The sequence below is a fragment of the Scomber japonicus genome, chromosome 6 (assembly GCF_027409825.1).
Source record: "Scomber japonicus isolate fScoJap1 chromosome 6, fScoJap1.pri, whole genome shotgun sequence".
NCBI lineage: Eukaryota > Metazoa > Chordata > Actinopteri > Scombriformes > Scombridae > Scomber > Scomber japonicus.
The window spans coordinates 21,222,099-21,241,998 of record NC_070583.1 but is presented as its reverse complement, the minus strand read 5'-3'; the positions used below and the strand labels follow the sequence as shown (position 1 = coordinate 21,241,998).

The 19,900-nt window shown below is 42.7% G+C and overlaps 1 protein-coding gene across 1 annotated transcript; it reads right to left on the bottom strand.

Moving 5' to 3' along the window:
- Positions 1 to 228: 228 nt before the first annotated feature.
- trpc4b (transient receptor potential cation channel, subfamily C, member 4b) lies at positions 229 to 18,386 on the bottom strand. The gene is made up of 10 exons (XM_053320461.1): positions 18,006 to 18,386; positions 16,379 to 16,897; positions 4,101 to 4,437; positions 3,739 to 3,878; positions 3,204 to 3,517; positions 2,900 to 3,095; positions 2,610 to 2,804; positions 1,013 to 1,054; positions 821 to 910; positions 229 to 732 (listed from the first exon to the last, which is right to left on the bottom strand). Exons 1-10 carry the CDS (start codon positions 18,381 to 18,383, stop codon positions 229 to 231), a joined length of 2,715 nt encoding a protein of 904 aa, XP_053176436.1. The 5' UTR covers positions 18,384 to 18,386.
- Positions 18,387 to 19,900: the final 1,514 nt, after the last annotated feature.

Below are 19,900 nucleotides of genomic sequence, written 5' to 3'. Positions count from 1 at the left end.
CATGAAATATACTGTGAGCTATTGTAACATTACAGTATATTACTTCATTATTATATACATAACAGGATATAAGGTTATTCAAAATGAATATATAATTTAACTACAGTATTGCTTAACGTTGGAAAATTATTTTAGTATAATTTGATAAACTACTTTACAACTGTTGTGTAAATGGAAGCTGAAGAACTGAATTAAGAAATGTAACATAACCGTGGCTATTGTTGCAGATTAATTTTTATATGTTTTTTTCCCATTTTTAGCTTCTTTAGTTTGCTGTGTGAATGAATGATCAGTTTCCTGAATGTCCTTCTCTACTTTCTGTACAACTTCCACTTTCACCTTCTCAGTATCATCCTCTGACAATGAGTGTATTTCATCACATTCCTGAGAGAGATGTCTGCTCTGTCTCTGGAGGAATCCAGCTTCTGAGACAATTTGGGCTAGCTTGTTTTGATTCTTTTCTGCACTGGTTGGGACAACTAGAGTATTGGCTAGCCTGGTGGAGCAATCAGGGTTGTTGGTGGCTGCAGCTCCGCTCAGCACAGTGGTCACACCAAACACGTTCAGCTTCTGTTGTGACTCATCGGTAGAGAATTTGGGAGAGTACTTGAACGAGTTTCCGGGGTAAGCCAAGGTTGAGCTTGCAACTGTACCAACTACCCCACCTTGAGATTTACCCTTCATCATTCCCAGGACTTCATAGCGGAAGCTGGAGATATCTTGCTTAAGCTCCTGTTAATTATCGAGAACAAATACAGCAGAGATTACGAAGCAATGAAAAACAAGTGGGTATTCAAGGTATCCATGTTGTGCATACTACCTTGAAATTATCTTCTGTCAATCCTTCCGCTGTCTTGGCATCTCTAATCTTTGCGGCCACATACCGCTTCACTAGGTTCCTTAAAACCTCCTGAAAAGTAAACATTGTTTTTTGAGAAAAACAAGTCATAAATTAGGCTGACTAAATTAAACAGAAATCATCAAACATTACAGTGGAGAAAAAAATAACTACCTGATACTCATGGTTTTGCCTAACATTTTCGGCCGCACGTCTCTACAGTAAAAGAAAAAATGGTCAATTAACAACAGACATAATTTTTTTTTACAATGGTAAGATCATTACTTTCCCTTTCTCTAGTTAATATCTGAGGATCTTTTTGTTCAGTGTGTCTAATTTGTAATGACTTAATTTCCTCCTGTAAGTCTTCTCTGTTTTTCCTTTTTCCGAAAGGTCGTGAGGGCAATAATTTTACCTTGAACGACTGCCTTTGCTGCGTCCCAGTATTTCGAGACACCTCTCCATTATCATTATTTTGTAAATATGTTTCAAATTCCTGTTGAATCTGTTTCTGTACTGTTTTGTCATTTAAAATGCTTGTATTAAGTCTCTAGAATGTATTTTTTCCCGTTGATTAGTTAGGTGCAGAGTTAGGTACACCCCTGAATGATCAGATACGTCCCTAATCCCTATCTTACAGTCCCTGACTCTGTGCCAGTCTGATTTATATATAAATTAATAATCCATTTGTGAATATACACAGTGACATGAGGAATAATAGGTGAATTGTTTTTCTCCTGGATGAGACTCTCTTCACACGTCAATCAGACCCAGCTCTGCAAGCATCCAATGGACTAAAATGGCATTTGGATTTTTCTATTGCCGCTGATTAGATGTATCTAATTTAGGTTGAAGTTGGACATTAAGATCACCACCATAAATTAGAATCCCCTGTGTTTCCAAGACTATCAATTCAAATAATTTCTTGAAAAACTTTTTTTTGCTCCCTAGGAGGGCATACACGTTAAGTAAAGTTACTTCTTCATTATCTAATATGCCCTTTATTAAAACAAATCTCCCTTCCTTATCTTTCACTTCTGAAATAAATTCAAAATTTACTGTATTAGGGATCAGTATAGCCACTCCCCTCCTACGGCCTGATTTATGAGATGAGTAATAGGTATTTTGAAATTTTCATGTTCTAAAGAAACTACCTGCAGCTTTTCTCGTTTCATTTAAGCTATAATTTTACTGCTTTTAATTGGATTATGCAGCCCATTGACATTTAGCGTGACTATCTTATATTCCTGATGATGCATATACTCTTTTCAACTTGTGTACACCTGTGTAACATTAGACCATGGTTTCCTAAACAAGAACAATTAACAATAAAACAGAAAAACAAAAACCAACGACTTCCAAGTCCGAATTTCAAATAAAACTTCAAGTTGAGAGGAGATCCTCGAGGGGATCTCGTCAGAGAAGATCAGAGAAGATACTAGTCTGCACCGGCAACATTTTCAAGTCAGTTTCCCATAACCGGTAAAGTTCCATCTTATCAAGCTCAGTAAATAATAATATTAAGTCTCTTTGTAAATTGGCAGAGAGTTGAGAAACACAAGTGTTGTCTTCTCAGGTATTACTTTCCCTTTCTCAATTAGAAATTTTATGATACATTAATTCTGTGAAAAATCAATTTCTGAAGAGAACAGACTGTTACTCGTTTTTGAGCCACACGCTTTGAGGCAATAATACCAGACAGGCACTGAAAATGTATGATATGCATTTAGGGAACAACACAGATCAGAACAAATTTCTGGAAACAACTTACCCCCACAGTTTGGAAGGTTTCAAGCCTTTTTATGCTTTGTCTCCATAACATATGAGTCTTTATCCATCCAATGAGATAACAAACCGACTTGGGACTGGGGATTATATTGAATGGAGATGGCAAAGTTCCCCCTTCTTCAAAGTAGCTCATCCATAGTTTTGTTCTAGCAAATTTCCACTCTATATCTGCATGATCCTGAAAAAACAAACCAACAACAATTTATTAACAATATTTGCAAAAAGAAAAATGAGTGTAATTAAACCATAAAACAGATTAGCTTCACCACTCACAGCAATGTGCTGGTAGGAGTTGTTCATCATTGCAATGAGCATGTTCAGTAGAACTACTAGGGAGATGACATTGTACGTGCCAAACATGGTAGTTCCCACAAACTCAGTGAATACATGGTCTGGCTTTACATTGGTCACGTAGAGAGAAATCAGGCCAAATACAGACCAGAATAATGACTGTAGTGTCTCAAATAGCCTGAAAAGCAAACAACCATACATCAGACTTTGTGCTGCTGAAAAACAAATGTATTAATATTTCACAATGCATATATGTTAGGGAGAATTAATTTAAAAAAAAACTTGCGTTGAGAAAGCATTGTTTTGGTTACTGCAGCGAATACCCTTGCAATTACCATCCCCCGTTGTTTCATAGTAAAAGTAGAGTTGGTTGAGACCATTGGCAAAGGCTAGCAGCACTAGACAGTAGATAAAGAGGAACTTGAGGATGTCCAGGAGCATACGACCCAATGAGATCTGTAAGGGGCCCAGATGGGAGTTGGCAGTGAACAGACAGATGAGGCGCAAGGAGCTGAAGATGTTAGCGATGGCAAACAATGCCTCTGCAACCAAAGTTGGGTGCCACATTTCCCAGGAGGATCTGGGTTTGTGCCCGCTGTACTGTTAAAAAGAAGGAGAAGAATGACTACATAGACTATCATCAGAAAAAAATGTCAAATTTCTAGCATAGTTATACTTTTCAACTGATAAATATGTAAAATGTAGGGCAAAAATACAAGTTTTTTAAATTGAAGTAAACTTTAAAATGATCTATAATATGCTGTGTAGATCACAAACTTTTTTAATCTATGACTGTCAAATAACTGAACTGCATAATATACCTTTGCATAGGCAACAATCTTCAGGGAAATGGTGGCAAGATACAAAGAGTTCATTATGAAGTCCATTAAGTTCCACCAGTCATCTATGTAGTCTTCAAAACCACTGTCCCACATCTGTTTGATCTCTGTCCATATGAAACCTTGAAAACATGAACAAACAAAAGAGTTCATTTTTAATTTTGCCACTGTCAGGTGTGATCCCACAGGTCCAAACAACATATGACAAACTGATAGTAGCAAACACACTCATAGTAACCAGCTCTGTTAGATTTCATTCAACAATGAATTTATATCACTTCACTGTACAGATGCATGCTAAAACAAGGCTAAACAAGGCGTCTGTTATTGTGTGTGTATATTACCGAGAACCCAGGGCAGGATCATCCATTCCACAGTGGTGGGCGCTGGGCCCTGAAGCTCATAATGTGCACTGGCTATATGCTGCGAGGCCAGGAGGAGCAGGAAGAGGAAGGTCAGATAGGAAGCAGTATGACAGATGAACTTGATGAAGGGCTTACGAATGAATAACCCGTAACGGTTCTTTGGAGAGACCAAGTAGAGGATGGAGAACAGTGGAAAGAGGAGGCCAATGAAGATACATGTGATGAGTTTCACAAACCAATGACGCCTCCTCCAGCCTGGGAACTCATCATACCACCGTGACGCCAGAAGCTGCTGACAGTTGGGCTGAGCAACAAACTGAGAAAGAGACAAATAAATAGATAACTGAAATTAATTCTTTGTCTTAGAAATATAATCAGAAAATAGTGGAAAAATCATAACCGCCATCCACGACCTACAGTACAGACAGTACACAAAACAAAACTTTATAAACAAAACAACATTAAAGGCAATAAATACTATTAAAATTGCCAGTAGTGGGGCAATACCCAATGTTGATGTGCAATTAATTAGAGAATTATCTCAGTATACAATATTTTTCCTCCTGAAATAAAAAACCCTCAAAACCATTCGTGTGTTAAGCATGTTTCATGACATACGTGTAAAACTTTCTTTACATCAATAAATCTTCTTCTGACATCCCCTTTTGATATTTTTAAGATATAGTTATGTTGGCCAACATTAAAGGTTTGCCATAATGCCAGTTTTCTTCATCCCATTGGACACAGAGAGATGGACAAGAAAAGAAAGAGAGGCATAATGTTTTTGAGATTATTCTGGCCTGAATAAAAACTGTAAAATACAAAATAAATATCATCTGGTAAGCGTATAAGGCAAAAGTTGAAAGTGGACTAGTGTTCTCTGATCCTCTGTTAAGAAGCGATTGTCAAATCTGTTTCTTGTACACATTTTCTCTGCCCTCTGAGATTTGATTTGACATCTGCTGGATATCTGCAGATGATGATTGAAGTTAATTTCGATTTAACCAAGTTATGGCTAAATGGATACCCATTATGGTACTATAGAGCAGAGTTGTAGGTGATGAGGTCATCTATCAATGCAGAATCTGACATCTTTAATATTTCCTATCTGTGCTTGTGAGATTGACTTGCCATGCTGTTATTTTTGGTAGATAGCATTTACAACAGTCAGAATATAGTTTATGTCTCACACCCCTTACAAAACAACGTCATTTTTTTTAAAAGCACGGACCTACTCTGTTTTACACTTATTCAATCATAAAATAATGAGCTACACGGCAGTTCATATAAACATCAAAGAACCCAGAGAGTCTTAGGTCATGTGGCATCATGTGAATCTTAATTTTGATTGAGACGGCTATTTAAGGTGTCAGTTTAACTGTAAAGTAGGATTTGTAATCCCACTAAAGTATAGTAGTTTGAATGTTGTAAATCTACCACAATGTATTGAAGATAGAGTTTCATCAGTGAACATAGAGTTTCATTAGTGTTTTTCTAACTTGTTATTCTTACTTTACCATTACAGGGCCATGTTCTCTCTCCAAGCATACAGAGAAACCACTAAGCAATAAAATAAAAAACAGCAGTCCAGAGCAGAATGAGTGCCTTTGATTCCCTTCCTTGCTTTTAATTTTTTCAGGTTTAAATGCTTACAAATCACATTTAAAGGATTTTAATGGACAGAGACAGAGGAAATAGCAGGGAAATACACATTAATGGAACAATGACCACTAATAATGTGGACATCTAGTAATTGCTGGTAGCCTATGTAGTCCATTAAAATTCTGTAACCACTTTGGTGGCTTTTCTTTACAGCAGTCTATAATAGCGAACACTCAGAGCAGCCCAATTTAAAGACGTGTTATTCTTCTGGTCATTAGCATTAATGTACTGAATATACAATATACCGCACTTGCATTACAGAACAACATGCATAATGGCCATGTCAAGGCAAATATTCAGCATTTCCAAATTATTTTTTCTTATGGTTTATAGCCTTTATGGCAGCAAAAACTGTAGAGTTACTGTATGTATCTTCAGTTTGCGAGCATCTGGAGCACAACGCCTTATACTGATCTATAATGATGACACTAATCTTTTAATATGTAGTCATGGCCACCTCCCTCAATAACTGATCTTAAACAGAAAACTGTTCGACTGTTTATGGCCTTCTGTTTGATGGTGTAATTAAACCATTTCAAGTCAACCTGAGTCCAATCACTGTTCTTCAAATAAAATAAAATAAAATTCAGGGGTGATCGGGCATTGTCCATTGTAGGCCCAAAACTGTGGACTGCTTTGACACTGAAATTATATCTGTGTTTTAATTTGATTGTAATTCCAATCACTCTGTAAAAAGCATGTTATTTTTAAATGTGCTCTATAAATGAATTGACTTAACTTGAGTCACACTTTTGGTCGAAAAGGGGCTATGAACTGTGCTCTTTGTGTCAAGTATTAAGTTTGTCACAACAAAAGTCAAGTCAATGTAGTTGATGAATTCTAGTATGTCTCCAAATTATAACCATTGCAGTGGCACAGCAGTGATGCTACACTTTTTTATTGTGCCTACATTGCTAAGAACAAATCCCTCCAGTGCATTCTAATGAAACAGTATAAAATAAAAAAGGCTGTGCTAGTAAATTTGAACAACAAAAAGAAGGTATTCATTAATTTCGCTTTTTCATGGTAGATACTTAATACTTAAATCCAAAATTTGCACCACTTGTTACTGAGATACTGCAACAAAAGGTGTGACTTATATTGCATTCCAGTAGAGAACATTAGATGCAACATTAGATGCAATCACATTGGCCGAAGTTATTACAGATGGAGTCAATGATTCTGGAGAAAGATTGTACACTATTTGTCAAATTCACAGTCCACTAGCTAGTCCAGCCCAGCCTCTGTACATAGGAACAAACAAAGTGGCTCAAAGTGTGCCACCAGGGATGGGAATCAATAAGATTTTATTGGTACCAATGACATTATTAATTCTGCTTATTGGTCTGATTCTTTATCAATTCCCTTGATTTCATCAATCAGTTGGCCTACATACAGTAGGTTTTCAATAACAATGCAACTGTTTTATTGTCTCCACTGTTTATCAGTGACCTTGCATGCTGATGATTGGTAAGATAAATGGTCCGCAGTGAAAAGTTAACTGAATTAATTCATCCATTCATTTGAAAGCATCTTCCACTCTCTTGCTTTTCTGTAATTAATGTTAATTTTATATATTAATGTTACATATCCAGCAGTGGACAGCAGCCTCTCTGCTGCACCGTTATCACAGTCATCACTGTCCACTGAGTGGGCGCAGGGTTATTAAGGTGAAACAGACTAAGTACCGAGTTATTTTCTTCACCTCACCGTTGTTAAATGCTGTAGTGTTTGATCAGCTGGTCTCATTTGTTACTGCTCACTGCCAACGTTAGCCTGTTAAGCGCCCAGAAGGTTCACAGTAAACTTTATGTTCATCTCATAAAGATAATTATTTAGTCATTAAATTGAAACATGTTTGCAACCACTGCCATTTTTGAAGACAAACTACAAGACAGCTGAAGATAACTTCAGCGTGTGCGCAGGCTTCACCACTGTCACAGATGAATTCCGCCTTTTCTGTTCCTTGGCATCTATAAAATAAATTGATAAGCTCGGAGGCATACAATTTCAAGGAATTGGACAATTTGGATTCCCCTCCCTATGAGCTACCCAACACTGTTCCAGCCAAGTCTATATATGTTGCACTTAGTGAAGTCTTGAGCTAGCAGCTATTTACATTACACAAATATCCTACTATATTTGTGTTTTGAACTTGTTAACCATTACATTGATTGATCTATGCTCTCAACCTGTCTGTGAGCCCGCTTCACACTGTCTATTTGTTCCTGTGAAGCTGACATGCAAACTGTTTTGGTTTAGTAAATTTCTGAGTCACTCTGGTGAAAGCAGTTTGGCTAGCCGCTGTCCTCTCAGCTCTCCAGGACCTGCAGCTGACAGACTGCTTCTGTGGACAGAGACACTGAACGCAGTCTGAGTGAGAAGTGTGAAAAGTTTTTTTCTGCTTGTGATGTCACGTGAGAGTGACGCATTGCCCCAGATACTGCCATATGTTTTCTTTTGGTCAGCTAGCCAAGTTGTGTCATTGCCTCGGCATTGCCACAACACAAGTCCATAATTTTGTGGGGGTGGCACTTCTGAAGGAGCACGAAGGGAGAGGTCTATTTATTTTTGATGTTTCAGTCTTTCGGTCTTTCTCCAGAATCACTGACATTACCTTTAAATTTACCATACTTTGCATTGTATACCATATGCAGCATACTGCCTATGGGCCACGAACAATGGACTATTTATCATAATTCTTGGTATAATACAAAAGTAATTAAACATAATTTGCATTATTTTGCATAATACGCCAGTTGAAAAACAACTCTATCATCATCACTTACTTTATACAGGGATAGCATACAAATAATAGTGGCAATGAGTTGCACAGCACCACACAAATGCATCACATGTCTGAGCGCCTGTGGGGAAAACAAATTAAGCTCTTTGCTTTATCACCTTAATTGATTGTTCTAGATTCAATCTCATTCTAAGGTATATTGCAAATAATTAAATGCACAAGATGAGTGGCACAGCTATACAAGGCATGCCTGAGGTTGTGTTGCTATATTAGCAATTGCTTTGTTACTCGTCCAACGGTCGAGTCACGTGGGCAGCAGCCTAAGCAGGGAAGCCCAGACTTTCCTCTCCCCAGCCACTTCATCAAGCTCTTCCCGGGGGATCCCGAGGCGTTCACAGGCCAGCCAAGGGACATAGTCTCTCCAGCGTGTCATGGGTCTTCCCTGGGGTCTCCTACCTGTGGGGCATGCCCTGAACACCTCACCAGGGAGGCGTCCGAGGGGCATCCTAACTAGAAGCCCAAGCCACCTCATCTGGCTCCTCTCAACGTGGAGGAGCAGCGAGTCTACTCCGAGCTCCTCCCGGATGACCGAGCTTCTCACGCTATCTCTAAGGGAGAGCCCAGCCACCCTACGAAGGAAACTCATTTCGGCCGATTGTACCCACGAATTTGTTCTCTCGATCACTACCCAAAGCTCATGACCATAGGTGAGGGTAGGAACGAAGATCGACTAGTAAATCAAGAGCTTTGCCTTTCGGCTCAGCTCCCTCTTCACCACGACGGATCTGTACAGAACCCACATTACTGCAGACATCGCACCGATCCACCTGTCGATCTTCCGCTCCATCCTTCCCTCACTCGTAAACAAGACCCTGAGGTAATTGAGCTTCACTCCACTTGGCCTGTCGGTACCTGCCTGCTGCCTCTGGCGTCCCACAGGCCAAAAAGGCCCTAAAGGACTCCTTCTTCAGCTTGACGGCATCCTTCACCACCGGTGTCCACCAGCGGGTTAGGGTATTGCCGCCACGACAGGCACGACCACCTTACAGCCACAGCACCGGTCCGCAGCATTGACAATGGAGGCACGGAACATGGCCCACTTGGACTCAATGTCCCCCGCCTCCCCCGATACATGATCAAAGCTCTTCCGGAGGTGGGAGTTGACAGGAGACTCTGCCAGATGTTCCTAGCAGACCCTCACAATACGTTTGGGCCTGTCAGGTCTGACCGGCATCCTCCCCCACCATCGGAGCCAACTCACCACCAGGTGGTGATCAGTTGACAGCTCCGCCCCTTTCTTTGCCCGATTGCATGCGTCCGCAAGTCCAATGACACGACTACAAAGTCAATCATCGAACTGCTGCCTAGGGTGTCCTGGTGCCAAGTGCACATATGGACACCCTTATGCTTGAACATGGTGTTCGTTATGGACAATCTGTGACGAGCACAGACGTCCAATAACAAAACACCACTCGGGTTCAGATCGGGGGGGGGGCAATCCTCCCAATCACACCCTTCCAGGTCTCACTGTCGCTGCCGACTTGAGCGTTGAAGTCCCCCAGCAGAACGAGGGAATCCCCAGAGGGAGCACTTTCAAGCACCCCCTCCAAGGAGTCCAGAAAGGGTGGATACTCTGAACTGCTGTTTGGACCATAGGCACAAACAACAGTCAGGATCCGCCAGGCCCCATGGGTGCAGGCCCGGCCAGCAGGCGCTCGCCATCGAGCCCCACCCCCAGGCCTGGCTCCACGGGGGGGGGGGGGGGGGGGGGGGCGTCCGGGCAAGGGAAACGATTGACCATATATTTCACTCATCATAAGGGGTGTACGCTTTGTCTGATCCCTCCCCCCGGACCTGTTTGCGATGGGTGACCCTACCAGGGGCATAAAGCCCCCGACAACTGAGCTCCTGGGGTCATTGGGACATTGGGACCCCTCCACCACGATAAGGTAGTAGCTCAGGGAGGGGCAAATTCAGACATCTCCCTTGTATTTAGTACCTTTTTTTTACCACTGTGGTTTTAGGTAAATGTAATCTTACTGATTGTGTTTTAGGCTCAGGTAATAATAACAGGCAATATAACAATAATGTAAAATAATAACAAAACAGTCACTGAGTTGAGCTGTAAACCTTTGGTTTGGTAACCAATTGCAGCACATGTAGTTGTTAATACTTTTTGTGTATTTAGACTAATCTTTAATTCACACAATGCCAGCTGTCTGAAATATGACAATTGTACAATTCTGAAATCAAATTTTTGGATACTATAGTGCCACATTTCAAGGACTCCTATTGTTAAGAAATATGTGAAAATGACATTTTTCTAAATATGATGACTAAGAGCAAAGGAATAGATTTTTACCAGCTTATACTTTTATTGTTCTTTCGGCTCAGCTCCCTCTTCACCACGACGGATCTGTACAGAACCCACATTACTGCAGACATCGCACCGATCCACCTGTCGATCTTCCGCTCCATCCTTCCCTCACTCGTAAACAAGACCCTGAGGTAATTGAGCTTCACTCCACTTGGCCTGTCGGTACCTGCCTGCTGCCTCTGGCGTCCCACAGGCCAAAAAGGCCCTAAAGGACTCCTTCTTCAGCTTGACGGCATCCTTCACCACCGGTGTCCACCAGCGGGTTAGGGTATTGCCGCCACGACAGGCACGACCACCTTACAGCCACAGCACCGGTCCGCAGCATTGACAATGGAGGCACGGAACATGGCCCACTTGGACTCAATGTCCCCCGCCTCCCCCGATACATGATCAAAGCTCTTCCGGAGGTGGGAGTTGACAGGAGACTCTGCCAGATGTTCCTAGCAGACCCTCACAATACGTTTGGGCCTGTCAGGTCTGACCGGCATCCTCCCCCACCATCGGAGCCAACTCACCACCAGGTGGTGATCAGTTGACAGCTCCGCCCCTTTCTTTGCCCGATTGCATGCGTCCGCAAGTCCAATGACACGACTACAAAGTCAATCATCGAACTGCTGCCTAGGGTGTCCTGGTGCCAAGTGCACATATGGACACCCTTATGCTTGAACATGGTGTTCGTTATGGACAATCTGTGACGAGCACAGACGTCCAATAACAAAACACCACTTGGGTTCAGATCGGGGGGGGGGCAATCCTCCCAATCACACCCTTCCAGGTCTCACTGTCGCTGCCGACTTGAGCGTTGAAGTCCCCCAGCAGAACGAGGGAATCCCCAGAGGGAGCACTTTCAAGCACCCCCTCCAAGGAGTCCAGAAAGGGTGGATACTCTGAACTGCTGTTTGGACCATAGGCACAAACAACAGTCAGGATCCGCCAGGCCCCATGGGTGCAGGCCCGGCCAGCAGGCGCTCGCCATCGAGCCCCACCCCCAGGCCTGGCTCCACGGGGGGGGGGGGGGGGGGGGGCGTCCGGGCAAGGGAAACGATTGACCATATATTTCACTCATCATAAGGGGTGTACGCTTTGTCTGATCCCTCCCCCCGGACCTGTTTGCGATGGGTGACCCTACCAGGGGCATAAAGCCCCCGACAACTGAGCTCCTGGGGTCATTGGGACATTGGGACCCCTCCACCACGATAAGGTAGTAGCTCAGGGAGGGGCAAATTCAGACATCTCCCTTGTATTTAGTACCTTTTTTTTACCACTGTGGTTTTAGGTAAATGTAATCTTACTGATTGTGTTTTAGGCTCAGGTAATAATAACAGGCAATATAACAATAATGTAAAATAATAACAAAACAGTCACTGAGTTGAGCTGTAAACCTTTGGTTTGGTAACCAATTGCAGCACATGTAGTTGTTAATACTTTTTGTGTATTTAGACTAATCTTTAATTCACACAATGCCAGCTGTCTGAAATATGACAATTGTACAATTCTGAAATCAAATTTTTGGATACTATAGTGCCACATTTCAAGGACTCCTATTGTTAAGAAATATGTGAAAATGACATTTTTCTAAATATGATGACTAAGAGCAAAGGAATAGATTTTTACCAGCTTATACTTTTATTGTTCTTTCGGCTCAGCTCCCTCTTCACCACGACGGATCTGTACAGAACCCACATTACTGCAGACATCGCACCGATCCACCTGTCGATCTTCCGCTCCATCCTTCCCTCACTCGTAAACAAGACCCTGAGGTAATTGAGCTTCACTCCACTTGGCCTGTCGGTACCTGCCTGCTGCCTCTGGCGTCCCACAGGCCAAAAAGGCCCTAAAGGACTCCTTCTTCAGCTTGACGGCATCCTTCACCACCGGTGTCCACCAGCGGGTTAGGGTATTGCCGCCACGACAGGCACGACCACCTTACAGCCACAGCACCGGTCCGCAGCATTGACAATGGAGGCACGGAACATGGCCCACTTGGACTCAATGTCCCCCGCCTCCCCCGATACATGATCAAAGCTCTTCCGGAGGTGGGAGTTGACAGGAGACTCTGCCAGATGTTCCTAGCAGACCCTCACAATACGTTTGGGCCTGTCAGGTCTGACCGGCATCCTCCCCCACCATCGGAGCCAACTCACCACCAGGTGGTGATCAGTTGACAGCTCTGCCCCTTTCTTTGCCCGATTGCATGCGTCCGCAAGTCCAATGACACGACTACAAAGTCAATCATCGAACTGCTGCCTAGGGTGTCCTGGTGCCAAGTGCACATATGGACACCCTTATGCTTGAACATGGTGTTCGTTATGGACAATCTGTGACGAGCACAGACGTCCAATAACAAAACACCACTCGGGTTCAGATCGGGGGGGGGGCAATCCTCCCAATCACACCCTTCCAGGTCTCACTGTCGCTGCCGACTTGAGCGTTGAAGTCCCCCAGCAGAACGAGGGAATCCCCAGAGGGAGCACTTTCAAGCACCCCCTCCAAGGAGTCCAGAAAGGGTGGATACTCTGAACTGCTGTTTGGACCATAGGCACAAACAACAGTCAGGATCCGCCAGGCCCCATGGGTGCAGGCCCGGCCAGCAGGCGCTCGCCATCGAGCCCCACCCCCAGGCCTGGCTCCACGGGGGGGGGGGGGGGGGGGGGGCGTCCGGGCAAGGGAAACGATTGACCATATATTTCACTCATCATAAGGGGTGTACGCTTTGTCTGATCCCTCCCCCCGGACCTGTTTGCGATGGGTGACCCTACCAGGGGCATAAAGCCCCCGACAACTGAGCTCCTGGGGTCATTGGGACAGGGGCAAATTCAGACATCTCCCTTGTATTTAGTACCTTTTTTTTACCACTGTGGTTTTAGGTAAATGTAATCTTACTGATTGTGTTTTAGGCTCAGGTAATAATAACAGGCAATATAACAATAATGTAAAATAATAACAAAACAGTCACTGAGTTGAGCTGTAAACCTTTGGTTTGGTAACCAATTGCAGCACATGTAGTTGTTAATACTTTTTGTGTATTTAGACTAATCTTTAATTCACACAATGCCAGCTGTCTGAAATATGACAATTGTACAATTCTGAAATCAAATTTTTGGATACTATAGTGCCACATTTCAAGGACTCCTATTGTTAAGAAATATGTGAAAATGACATTTTTCTAAATATGATGACTAAGAGCAAAGGAATAGATTTTTACCAGCTTATACTTTTATTGTTCTTTCGGCTCAGCTCCCTCTTCACCACGACGGATCTGTACAGAACCCACATTACTGCAGACATCGCACCGATCCACCTGTCGATCTTCCGCTCCATCCTTCCCTCACTCGTAAACAAGACCCTGAGGTAATTGAGCTTCACTCCACTTGGCCTGTCGGTACCTGCCTGCTGCCTCTGGCGTCCCACAGGCCAAAAAGGCCCTAAAGGACTCCTTCTTCAGCTTGACGGCATCCTTCACCACCGGTGTCCACCAGCGGGTTAGGGTATTGCCGCCACGACAGGCACGACCACCTTACAGCCACAGCACCGGTCCGCAGCATTGACAATGGAGGCACGGAACATGGCCCACTTGGACTCAATGTCCCCCGCCTCCCCCGATACATGATCAAAGCTCTTCCGGAGGTGGGAGTTGACAGGAGACTCTGCCAGATGTTCCTAGCAGACCCTCACAATACGTTTGGGCCTGTCAGGTCTGACCGGCATCCTCCCCCACCATCGGAGCCAACTCACCACCAGGTGGTGATCAGTTGACAGCTCCGCCCCTTTCTTTGCCCGATTGCATGCGTCCGCAAGTCCAATGACACGACTACAAAGTCAATCATCGAACTGCTGCCTAGGGTGTCCTGGTGCCAAGTGCACATATGGACACCCTTATGCTTGAACATGGTGTTCGTTATGGACAATCTGTGACGAGCACAGACGTCCAATAACAAAACACCACTCGGGTTCAGATCGGGGGGGGGGCAATCCTCCCAATCACACCCTTCCAGGTCTCACTGTCGCTGCCGACTTGAGCGTTGAAGTCCCCCAGCAGAACGAGGGAATCCCCAGAGGGAGCACTTTCAAGCACCCCCTCCAAGGAGTCCAGAAAGGGTGGATACTCTGAACTGCTGTTTGGACCATAGGCACAAACAACAGTCAGGATCCGCCAGGCCCCATGGGTGCAGGCCCGGCCAGCAGGCGCTCGCCATCGAGCCCCACCCCCAGGCCTGGCTCCACGGGGGGGGGGGGGGGGGGGGGGGGGGGGGGGGGGCGTCCGGGCAAGGGAAACGATTGACCATATATTTCACTCATCATAAGGGGTGTACGCTTTGTCTGATCCCTCCCCCCGGACCTGTTTGCGATGGGTGACCCTACCAGGGGCATAAAGCCCCCGACAACTGAGCTCCTGGGGTCATTGGGACATTGGGACCCCTCCACCACGATAAGGTAGTAGCTCAGGGAGGGGCAAATTCAGACATCTCCCTTGTATTTAGTACCTTTTTTTTACCACTGTGGTTTTAGGTAAATGTAATCTTACTGATTGTGTTTTAGGCTCAGGTAATAATAACAGGCAATATAACAATAATGTAAAATAATAACAAAACAGTCACTGAGTTGAGCTGTAAACCTTTGGTTTGGTAACCAATTGCAGCACATGTAGTTGTTAATACTTTTTGTGTATTTAGACTAATCTTTAATTCACACAATGCCAGCTGTCTGAAATATGACAATTGTACAATTCTGAAATCAAATTTTTGGATACTATAGTGCCACATTTCAAGGACTCCTATTGTTAAGAAATATGTGAAAATGACATTTTTCTAAATATGATGACTAAGAGCAAAGGAATAGATTTTTACCAGCTTATACTTTTATTGTTGTCACCTTTTGCAAATACATTTATAGATATGATCCATTATAAACGTAATATCTGTTTTTACTTTTTTACTAGTTGCTTGATTATTGTGAAACAGTTTTGTCATTTGGCATGTGTATTTTTTAGTAGCTTATTTCAAAACAAATTACAGAAAACTGCCCAAATATTCCAAAGAAGATGTTAAAAGGCGGTAAAAGGTTCCCTTCCTAATTAAAATATTATGAGTTTGTATTTCAGGGAAATGGCCATCACTTATTCCATCATTATCCCCAATTATCCAGTCGTCATGGGACTCTCTGAGAGGCCTACTGTAATGCATTGCATTAAGAGCCAGCCTGGCAATTACATGTTGTTCTAAACTCCCACAGGACATCTCCACCCTCAAGCCATTTACAGCTCATCTTGGCAGTGTTTTAGTCATTTAGTCTACATTTATATTTATTTCATGTTGTAATTGTTCATACGTGTCAATATATACTGTAACACCCTGTCAGTATATCTATATGTTTACCAAAACAAAATACAGTCCTTTTCTATCCCACAACTGGTGCTATACTGCTGAAGGTCGCAGGAGTCATGTGACAAAGAGGATATCACATACAACTTACCTCTTTCTGACAATATTTGATAGCCAGCTTCAATCGGGCCAGATCATTAGTACTCTCATCCAGCAGAGGGTTGCTGTCATCACGGTAGTTAAGGATTATCTGCAATTCTTTAGAGCTTCGGGTCTGGTCTAAGAGGTCTTTTGCAAATTGCTTACAAATGTGGGACAGCTCCTCATATTCTGACTTGAACTCATTCTCCACTGTGCTGAGCTCCTTCAGCTCCCAGCTGAGCTGAAAAGCTGTGAGAAAAGGATCCTCACTGGAGAGGGCAATGAGAGATGGGCTGGAGAGGGCCTTGTAGATGTTGAGACGAGAGCGTGAATGACGCAAGCCATCCACATCTGAACTGGACGCACACTCAAAGCAGTTGCAGCGCACTGCATGTGGCTGAGGTATGGAGACACCTCGCTGCACAAGCAGTTTGATGATCTCATAGTTGTTGGTGTGGGCTGCAAGGATGATTGGAGTGATGTCTGGGGTGAAATCTGAAAACTGTTTGTCCAGTAGAATCGGTGGGACCTTTTCACATAGCCAAGAGAAAAACACACAAAAGAACAGATATGAAAGCTGCATGTTGTTCATCTGGCCTCAAAATATCTTCCTGGTGCATTACACATTGCATTATTACACATCATTATTTTATCAGATAGTTCACAAAGCTTTTTAAATCCCTCACAGGAATTGGAACCTCTAGAAGCTGTATAGAGACTTTGAATTGGTATAATTTCATCTGTCTTGGGTCTCTGACTATCTTGTCTAACAGCGAGCACACAGCTAATGACTTGTGGTTCAACTGGCCTGAACATATCTTCCTAGTTGGAGGCAAGCACAACCTTTTTCTCATTTCCATTCTCTACACACAACGTTCTACACAAAGTCCATTAGAGTGAGACACAGCAGGGTCAACAAATATACAAAGATGTCAAGAAGTTGCATGCAACTAGGGTCTCTATCAAACTGCCTGTTAGAGAACCTGTGGATAAAGACTTTTTGTATAAAAGCTGTGGCAAAAAGATCCACAGCAGCACCTCAAAGAGTATCAGTGGTGCAACCTTCCAGCAGAAAACAAGAGCTGAATTCCGACAGTAAACGCAATCAAGCCTGAATCTACAAGACACAGGAAAGCATTTTTTCCTTTCTTTTATCTCTATCCCTTCTGGGATCCTATACAATCTGATATTACACTGAACTAATAGTTACAATGTGCAGTGCCCCTATATTGAACTTTGCTGTCCAAGTCGCACTAGTGTCCATGAAAGTTAAACATGGAATTAAAATCCACAAATCTATTTTCTAAACTGCTGATACCCATGGACAAACATGATGAACTAGTACAAAATTGAAGTCTTAAACAAAAGTAAAGGAAGTAAATAGTAAATGGCACTTTAGTATAATATATTGTGCTGTATAAAATATGTTTTGATTTTCTTTGGCATCTTGCTGCAGAGGGTGAATTCATCCATGGATAGAAGAAGTGATTGTTATTGACTTTATAAATCTGCCTGAATAAAATACAATTGATTGATGTAATAAAGTTCATGGAAATACACTAAATGTTTTCAAGTCTATAAGAAAAGCACCCGTGGAAATGTAATCTCTATGTGGCATGCTATCTGTGGCGGCCTACCTGTTTTTCTCCACGTGGTTTCTTGTGATTGAGCAGCAGCTCTACGGCCCCAACCACTTCTTTGCGAATGGCATGTAGCAGGGCATCACCCACATACACATTATAGCTAAGCAGAAGCTCGATAATCTCCAGGTTCTCATTTTCAATGGCGATGAGCAGAGCTGTGCGTCCCAGGGGGTCGATGCAGTTGATATTGATCCTAAAGTAGATCTCAGCCTCCTCCAGGGCTTGTTTCACACTTGCATAGTCCCCCTTTTCAACAGCCCCCAGGTAGGCCTTCTCCAGGCCAGAGAGCTCAGACTCAGACCGCACAATCCGCAGGGGGATGCGGTCCCTGTATGTAGAGTTTCCAGTTTTCCTGTAATACAGCTGTGACATTGTTGCTACAGCACAGCAGCAAAGTCTCAACTGAATGTGGATGAAAAATAACATGACAGGGAAAACATATGAGATCAGGTTACATTGTTGGCTCTGATGTTTCACACACAATGGGTAAAATATAGATTATTACATCAATTTATTTTCTTTAAAAAAACTAATAAAAGCAGTATTCAGTTCAGAATTGGTTTATGTTTTATTTTTAGGACATAATTGACCAAAATGATGTGTTTGCTGTCTTTACTTAAAATAATGACAACACATAATGAAAACACTTCCTATTCACATTTACAACAGTTTAAATTAACACAAAGATAATTTGAAATCTGGTGAAATTTGGTAATATTCGCAGAAAACTTAAAGACCATTATTTCACAGCAAGTGACTAAACAGAAGCTACATGAAATGTTCACATATTATGATATTTATCTTATAGAAACATATCCTAAATTGCATACAATCAAGCCGACGCTTATAGTAATCATGCGCAAAAGACACACAGAAACTCACCGTCTTCCTGTTGCTTTTCACTCGACGGAGAAACAGAGACTGCGTCTGTCAGAAAGGAAACTTACGCGGCAGGATCCTCATCTTATCACTAAGTCTCCACTGAAGACACTGTAACTTAATGGCATGTCATGAAATCCCCCGCCCACCCATTTCGCTCTCTCATCTGTAAGGACATTTTGGTTGCATAGCCTATCTCGGATCTCTATCCTGCACATTTTCTTCGATGTAGGCTAACACACGCGTGATCAGGTGGGGAGAAGAAGAGAAACAACACTCTTAACTCTTGAATAGAAACCATCACCGCGCCCTTTTAAACGGAGACTATGTCACAGCAAAACCAAGGTGTGGTGAAAAAAATGTTGGTTTTCCACGAAGGAAACAAGTCACTGCTGCTGGTCATGTTAAAAGTATATAGACTAAGCCTATATAAAAACAATGTAAGATACTAAATATTTCAATTTTCCTTATTTTAAAGATCCATTAAGCCAGTTTTGCCCACAAAAATTATCTCCAAAACATAAAAACAATTGAAATTTGAGTGATCTTGTCACAGGCTGAGAGGGTGGACACACTGTAAGGTCATAAACAATAGTGGGACATTAATGAATTCCTTGTGAATCTGATATTTACTGTGATGAGTTTCCATCCGTTGATCACCGGTCTCCCCTTAGCTCTAAAGGGCAAAACAGTTACATAAATAGGAAAAGAGTATTAGATGTGTGTGACCATACTGTATACTTCTCTGTCTCAGTTGTTTACTTGCCCAAAATAACATCCTCTATCCCAAACCACAGCTTGGCTTTAGCCAGCTTTTCATACTGAGTAAAAATGAACAATGAACAATGAACAACAAAAAGAACAAAAACAAAACCCACTCAACAAAAAACTAAAATAAGCCTAAAAAGTGGCCACTTGAGCTCAGCTTTGTTGCCCTCAAGAAGACCTGTCTTGCAATGTACAGTAACATAACATAGCATCATTTGGCCATAACTTGTTTTAAGAGATTG